Consider the following 8,426-nt stretch of genomic DNA (forward strand, 5'->3'; position numbering starts at 1 on the left):
ACTGCGACCAGCCATATCATTTCGAGTGAGAAGTGCGACAGTTCTTACCAATATTTTTCGAGTACTTCTGCCTCACGCCAGGCTCATTCATTGCTTTCCCTAAATGTTCTTATATCGCGCCCTTTCTTAGTTCTCCCATTCTTTGGCTTTGCATATATCCTGTCCGTCTTTTGTGAGCTCTAAGCGTCAGAATTTGAGTTCACAAATGTGGTCGCAAGTCCGATTGTGTCTCTGGCGCCTGTATTAATAGTAGCCAGTAGCAGCAAACGGTTAACATAGTAGAACGAGAGCTAAGATGCCGGCTATCCGTGAGCTGATGTTGTGTATACTGCGTAATTCGCTAAATATGTGCAGCCAGAGCTTAAAGTCTGGCTCCATCAGAGAAGGGTCTCTATCGAGTACAGGTGAAAAGGCAAATACAGAGAGAGAGAGAAAGCGCCTGGTGGCCTGCCTCGCACATCGTTTTATACAAATTTAAAGGGAGAACTCATTTTTTTTCTCGGGTTTAGAAAATATGTTAATCAGCTCAGTTCAGTCGTTCAGTCGTGTCTGACTCTTCGTGACCCTACGGACCATATCACGCCACGCTTTCCGGTCTCTCACTATCTTCCTAACTTCCTATCTTCCTAGAAAACCTTATCGGCAGTCACAATATGTTAATGGCTTTTATTAAAACTGGTTGAGTGGTTTTCGGAACAACACAGATATGACCGATGATATATACCGCTGACAAGAAAAAAAGATGGCAGCCTGCTTCGTATCCATGCAGTTCTTATACAATATTCGAGCGCAGAGGGGTCTCAGACCCTTCTTAAATGCTGGCGGGGGGTCTCAAACCCATCGAGACCCCCCTGACTTTAAGCCCTGTGACCTTGCCGCAAAGTTGGTCGTTCGTACGTTGATGAACCAGCGCAAATGAACTCAACGGACAAGGCAGAGGGTGAAGGCACACACTCTTCCGTGTTGCCCTCGTCCGTCTTGTCCGTTGTGTTTTTTATTTTTATTTATGAGAACCTCATGCCTAAGTGATTCACTTTTCTCATTCACGTTACCCTTCTACACTGTGGTGTCGTGAATTTCATTGTTCTGTCAGCACTTAGGTAGAAGTAAACATTTTTGTACGGGAGGTAGGGCAAGAATTTGCAGTGCATCTTACTGTGTGGTATTGTGTGCTCGCGTACACAACCGCTTTTTGTTTTTGTTTGTTTTTTTTTTTTTTTTACTTTACCAAAGGACGCGTACTTATCGCCCTACTTTTTCCTAGCTCTCGGTTGTCACACTTGACACTGTGTTATTCATCATTTTGTGACTGCTGCTTAGGCTATAGACGTTGAGCGATGCGCGTAAGTTGTGCAAGCGTTCCTTTTCTGTCCCTCAACATTGCAGCAAGGACGTGCGTTTACCGGTTCAACTGCAGAGAGCCATGGCCGCCGAAGCTGAGGCTGCCAGAGAAGCACGAGCAAAGGTAAGACTCTCGGCGCGTCGCTCCAACTATGTAGCGGTGAAGTCGCGGAAAGGGCAAAAGCGAAGAGCTACTCACGAAACCGGCGCACGCGGAACAATGAGGAAGCGTAGGGGCCTCGTCGCACGCTCTGAATGTCCCGTCTCAGCGTCTCCAAGCTCCTCGAAATGATGCTGACGTGACGACAAAGGTTTATGGCTGTTCCCGGTCGATCTGTTTCGGGCATCCTCTCCGGATAAGAGTCTCCGCGTGGGGCCCCTTTTTCGTCGATAGCGCCGCGTCCAGCGACCGCGACCTGACAAGCTCTGCGGCTTCAGCTCGCAAGGCTCCCATTCCCATGCAAAACGCCGAGCTTCTCTCGGCGGCCGACCATTTGAGCGCCTTTTTCTTAACGTGACTCCGCTTCCTAATGGTTTTCCCCGGAGCGCCGCAAAGCCCCGCTAGCGAACGTGCCCGCAGATGGCGGTTGCGTACACGCCCTGCACCCCCCGCAGTCGAGATTTGTCCATCGTTAGGCCTAATGAAGGTGTCCGACGGCTGTTAGCGGCTTGCAGCCTCTGGAAAGCTATTATTGGTTTCCATTTCTGCGTTTCCTTCTTCGTCTGATACGGCAAAATAGCGCGGCGAGAAGCTACTTCCGAACGTGCTAATGCGGCTGGCTGCTGCCCAGGCAATCAGCGCGCTTCGTAACTGCTTTCGGACAGGCCTAACAAGCTCGGCAGCGGGAATGGGCCGCCGCGGTTCGGGCAGGAGAACGGCCACCGGAGGGATGGCGCTGGCCCGACAAATTGGTTCGCCAAGTGCTTGTTGCCGTTCGGAATTCATAACGGAAACAAATGGCCCACTGTTATCGCCTCGCCGGAAAGACGACGGTAACACGTGGCCATTTTGCCCCCCCCCCCCCCCCCCCCCCCTTATCATCTCGTGCGCCCGTTTACTTTTGTACGCGCTCCGCCCCAGGCGGCGCGGCCCCTGCCAACCGGAGGCCTTGGCCCTCCCTATAGAACGGCCGCGCACCCGGTGCCAAGCCGCCGAGCACTCACTTTATTTATGGCCGCCACCCGGCCACACACTTCTGGCGTAATTCTTCTTTCCCAACTTATAGACTACGAAAAACTTTGCACGGTTGATTTAGACGATACCGTGCTCTCTAGAAATGCGCTGCTTCCAATTTGGGTTGGCGTCATTAATTTTATTTTTCAGTTTCGTACCTCGCATGAATATGCCAAACTTGAAGATATCGCAGGTGTGCGCAGCTTAATTACTTATGGCGCGTAGCCTCTTCCGGCAAACTGATTTAAACGTATCCTTTTGAAACTTCCTCCACTTTCTTTCATCGAATGCGCAGTCGACATTTACTTTGCATACTCAATGTACGGAGGAAACTTCAGGTGCCCTAAATTAAGCTCTTTGGTAGCATAGCCAGAACGCTTTTCGCGCCAGAATAATAATGAAATGAGTTACTGCGGCTGTCCCAAGTACCTACTTACATTGTCGATAAAAAGGCAGCCCTCAGCGCGAAATAAATTAGATAACTTTCTGCATATCAGTATAAAAACATATCAAGTCATAAATGCGTTTACGATGCGCGAGAAGTGATGCGCGAGAAGTGATGCGAGATCCGACTTTGAGCTCCGTGGGTATATAGAAAGCACATCGCTAGAGAAACTTTCTTTAGGAAAGACAAAAGGAAAAAAGAAAACGATACGTAGCGCCGTACACTTCAAGGAATATAGCTTTTCCGTCATGGGCGCCAATAATTGGAAAAGTATGAACTGCATTTATACTCAAAGCTGGCGGGCTCCTCTTTGCTGCACCACTCCGTGGAATCGAAAATCCCAGGTCGGTAGCCATGCTCTCTTCAACCGACCAGCTCAGGCCAGCAAAGGCGGGGCCTTATTTTCATAGCTTTTTGCGCGTTTAGACGATAGGCAGGAATATTTCATTATGACCCCTGTCAGCCAGTGACGGACCGCTTTTCCTTGCAAGGTACTTATTCGGTTTTCTTACTTGGCGGCATAAATACTTTAATACCAGCTGATTGTGAGACAGGATGCAAACTATAACTCTCGCAAAGCAGCGAGCCATACATGCGCCACCGGTGTCTGCGCGCCATTTAAAAGGAAGACGAAGCGCTCCATAAGAAAACGTGCAGCTTCAGGTGGCTTGATCACAATTCGCCTCGCCATTTATAACGCCATCCATCCATCCAAACACTTCTGCTTCAATACCAATTTGCCTAATTTTATAAAATCAGATTTTCAAAAATTTTGCAAGTCTATTACTTGTAGCAAGAAGCCTATATTCCCGTGAAAGTGCCTCAATAAAAGGGTTACTACATCTGAATTGCCATTTCAGCGCTGTCTTTTCTATTTCCCGACCAGCCGTAAATGCATGCACATTGTGATATTTCTGACGCTAACATTATTTCTTATGAGAATACAGCTAATACGCTGCTGATGTCATATCTCCAGGGCCGGGTAATATTTCAAAATGCATTTGTTCGAGGGTACACGGAACAGCTAGCGAAGTACGTATGCACAGTATTTACATGTCAAATTTCAATCAAATATTATTCTTTTCCTGGAAGTTAGCGCGAGTAGTTACTGTGTGTAAGAAAGGTAACTTATTATCTCTCTATTTAGCCTCCTTTTTCTTTGAATCATCCATATATCAAATGCTTGAAATATCAAATATATCAAAATGCTTGAATATATCAAATGTTACAGACTTGTTAAATCAGCACATCTTATCTTCGTTCCATCATGGCTTCAGGAAAGGCTTATCGACTACTACCCAATTACCAAACATTCGTTTTTTTCCATACCTGTTCTGGACAGTATTCGGCGATATAATTTTGGAGTTCAGTATAACATTTTGTGACATCTCACGCGAAAAACTAATTGAAACCATTTTTTCGTGCCGCATATATATTTTCCTTGAAATCTCGAAATCATTACAGGCTAGGGGGAGCCATAAAACGGAAACGTGATTTGCATTGATTGCCTTTTACTTGCCATCCTTTGAAGTATTAAATTGAAGTTACTTTTTCATAGGTAATGATTTCGATAGCGCCGAAAACTGCGCCAATCTTTTGCTGCATAGCATGCTTCCACTGCTTTCTTTTGCCACTTCGGAAGGCGAAATGCAATCGCAGGTGTTCTTATCTCCAATGTGTGGGTGCTCAAAGTGGCGTGTCCGTGTCTTGCCAGTTTCTTTGGCAGCAGAAGGAGAAAGAAACAGGGGGAGGGGAAGCGCGCCATACAGGCGGCTGCCACAGCCGTAACTTCCTTTTTTTTCTCCCTTTTTCTCCTCTTCCCCCGTGTGCGCAGTTGATTGCCGCCGAAGGAGAGCAGAAGTCGTCTCGAGCCCTGAAAGAGGCCGCGGACGTGATGTCCCTAAGCCCGGCAGCCCTGCAGCTGCGCTACCTTCAGACACTGAACACCATTTCCGCCGAGAAGAATTCCACCATCATCTTCCCGCTGCCCATAGATTTCCTCGCCTGCTTCATGCCTGACAAGAAGAAGCATCGGGCCATGGATCCGGACCCGTAGGCCCGCCATCCTTTCGAATCGACCGAGAGCTTTGACAACACGTCGAACTGGTTCGTATAGTCCGCTGATGGCGGCTATAAAGGTCGGGGCTCTGACGGGCACTACGATGGTGCCTCTTGTACCCTCCACGGGAGGGAGCTAAGTGCACCGACGTTTGTTGCGCTCTGTTGTTGCACGTGTGCTTGAAGGAAAGTTGCTGGGAAGCGCCTTGGTACATAAGTTGTTTTGGGAAGAGGAAAAAGAAAAGAAAACGTACTGTTAAAAGTGTGTGGACATGTTGACGGGAACTTGTTAATGGTCGGCGGGTCATTCCTTCCGCTTTCTCGTGTTTACTCGGATGTTATGGAGAGCGGAAGTAGTTTTGCTGATGTTGGTTGAATTTGATCATGTTTGTGGGCAAAGCTCGCCGACTCGCACAGTCGCAAAAGGTGCGCTCTAAGTTAGGCGTATTTTTCACGGGTGTCGTACGCTTAACTCTGGTTTTAATACGCAGAAGTCGAGATTGTCTTAGACCGTCATCGGAATATTGATTACTAGCATCGTTATACAAAAAAAAAAGTGGCAGCTAGCATTAATGAAAATATGTCAGTTTATTTTCGAGAGGTTCGATTCTGAACACTCGTGGTTTTCTGATGCCGAAATGTACCGGAACTAGAAAAGTGTATCAAGACAACAGAGAAAAAAGTTAAGCGCCTATAACCTAAACCTTAAAGCTTAACTACTTAGGCGATAGAACGAATAGGCTGAATCTCCGCGCTGTGGTTGAATCTATCCGGCATTATTCGATCAAGAGCGCAAATTATTGCCAAGCTTAATTTCCTAGTAGAGGATGTTGCGTATTAAAAAGCATGGTCGCAAATGCTTTTAAATGTTACTGAAGTAAATTCCCCTTAGTATAATTAGTAGTTGTAAAGCAGGTGGCTTTCGCTTGGAGGGGTCGTGTCAAATTCTGAAAAACCAAAAGCCGCAACAGCATGGTTATACATACGGAGACTTTTAGACAAGAGTAGAATGAACGTTTAATTCGCGTAGAAAATATACTTGGTTTTAAGTGCGGGCTTAACTATATACTTCAGTAATATAGAGCTTTAAAAAGTTCGCATCAGCAACTACACGCCATTTGAACCCAATAATTTGCTACTAGCAGAGAAAAAAAAAAAAGATTATTTTTCGGGAACCACGCGACCTAAAGGTATTTAATTTTTTTTTTTTTTCACCAAGTATTTGTTTGTAAAAATAAATGAAAATAGCGCCACCAAGCAAAGTTTATGAGCAGGCAAGAGAAAGCAAAAAAAAAAAAAAAAACAGGGGCTTGGTTGAACTGTTTCTAGAAAGCGAAAAATCTATGCATAACCGTATAGAGGGTGAGTGTCATATAGGTGACCGATTTGCGTCTTTCTTTCGCGAGCACTTGCGCTACAGCAACATAATCAGCTCACAAGTCCCTCGTGTGGTTTTAGATTGCAATAGTCGTCGTCACTTGCTTGAGTGCACCCAGACGGCACACGCTGCACCGGAAAGCGTCGCAGCATGCATTGGGGCGAGAGAAGGCCTATGATGACTGTCACGCAAGAAGCACTCCTGTGGAAGTTTAGCTCCAGCTTGCGGGAAGATGGGAGGCGCGGGTGAGAGGAAGCCGGTCTCCCCCGCTGAAGGTAACGTCCGGCTGAGAGTAGAGCCCATCCCGGCTTCTGGCTGCTCAGCAAGCGGTGGCTTTCCGCGAAGACGGCGGCGGCGAGTGCCATCCCAGCCCTTCCGTGGTGGCGAGGCCAGTTGGAAAGCCGAGCCCTTGAACGCACGCGCAGTTTTCCTCTCTGGGCGTGAGTGGCCGCCCTGTTAGGTGTGCGCTTGCCGCGCTGTAAACCCGCCGGTGCTGCCAGACTGGTCGCTCTCAGGGCCGCGGAGTTTGATGAGGGCATGATAGAGCAATATTCGAACGCTTTTGAAACGCGAAAAAAACAAACAAAACTCTCGAGGTCACCCCGGGTTGGCCGAGGCCTGAAAAACACAAGCACAAAATTTTATTAGTTTGTTTAGATGACAGTGTCTGCCATTTAACATACAGCGAATGTGGGGCATCGCTGTGATTCCAGGTGAACAGCAGCGTACGGCGTCTCATTGAAAACAGGAGGGGCGCTTTCTGGCGCGAGTAGAAAACGGAAAGATCCGAGACTCAAAAAGTGCGGAGACAAGCTCAGTACGTTCTCCACAACCAGGTGCTATGAAAGTATAAAGAAGAGTCGAGGAAGCCCGAATTGGGGAAAGAAAAATCAAAAGTTAGGGGACCACTAATTTCCCAAAGACATCTTAACGGCTCCCATCGAAACTTCCCGTTACATTGCTGAAGACGGGAACACTTCTTTGAAAACTATAATCGCGTGGCTTGAACGGACATCTTGGATGTTCTCGGGAACAGCAGCCTTGATACTTTGTGACTTCATGTCAAATTCAGTACTGGTTTTGTTTCGATGAAAACCATCGTGGCCATCAGAGTAACTAACATCTGCACAAGATATCAGACCAAATGCAGCATCTGCAATGCAGCAGCCGAAGGGAAGGCACTCCTGTCTGTTCTGGAAATAATAATATGTGGTACATCCAAGGAAGCAGAACACCGCGCAAAAACTATTCAACCGTATCCTCTCCTTCATTTTCCGCTTGGATGGCGCTGATAGCGTAAAATCACCACTCTGGCAGCGCTGGCCTTTGCCTAACATTCACTGTCCTCTGCTGCCTATCGTCCAGAAACGGAAGGCTCCTTTACACAGCGCACAAAAAAGTGTCGTGCATACCGCACTGCCACCGAAAGAGTGCAATGTCTTTTGTACGGAATGTTATGAATGCAGAGCTGATTACATATGTGGCGCACTGAAGTCTCGAGTCACTGGCCACAGCCAGCAGTAAAAAAAAGAAAAAGGGGCAGATTAGGAAAAACATAAGCAAATAAGAAACGGCCCAAATGACCATGCTCAAGCTTGTTCCCACTGCTTAAAGGTTCCCTCACAGAGTGATAAATGCGGTATCGCTGGTTGCCGTGCGAGAGGTTGATGCTTCATTACCAATTTGTTTTTCTTTTACCGCAGATTCGGGAAAACGGAAATTGAGTTATGTGCAAACGTTGCTATGTAGTACACCAAAAACGTACCTAATCTGTCCGACCACGCCTCCCCCCCCCCCCCCCCCCCTCCTTGGTTTCAAGCGAACTTGGGTCTTTCGCATTAGGTATCATCATTCGCAGTGTCCCATTTACGAGTCCGGCAATCGAAGTTCAGAAAGGACTTCTTAGGAAGCTGGTGAGCAACACTGCTGCGCGGTGCCAGTGACTCAAGCCGGAGCGAATGAGAAGCACAAACTGCCTGCTATTTGCAACGCCATCTAGGAGCGAAAGGAGAACGTGCCATGCGTGCCAG

At 47.4% G+C, this 8,426-nt stretch overlaps 1 protein-coding gene across 1 annotated transcript in view; it reads left to right on the top strand.

Moving 5' to 3' along the window:
• The window catches only part of LOC146204615 (band 7 protein AGAP004871-like), a 230,551-nt gene extending 222,373 nt beyond the window's left edge, over nucleotides 1-8,178 (top strand). Inside the window, exons 7-8 of the mRNA XM_084589302.1 lie at nucleotides 1,387-1,465; nucleotides 4,795-8,178. Of these exons, the coding sequence (XP_084445428.1) occupies nucleotides 1,387-1,465; nucleotides 4,795-5,016 (301 nt within the window). The 3' untranslated portion in view covers nucleotides 5,017-8,178. The remainder of the gene's footprint in view (nucleotides 1-1,386; nucleotides 1,466-4,794) is intronic.
• The last annotated feature ends 248 nt before the right edge of the window (nucleotides 8,179-8,426 follow it).

Source organism: Amblyomma maculatum, chromosome 1, assembly GCF_055883805.1.
Source record: "Amblyomma maculatum isolate TAMU_Amacu chromosome 1, ASM5588380v1, whole genome shotgun sequence".
Taxonomy (NCBI): Eukaryota; Metazoa; Arthropoda; class Arachnida; order Ixodida; family Ixodidae; genus Amblyomma; species Amblyomma maculatum.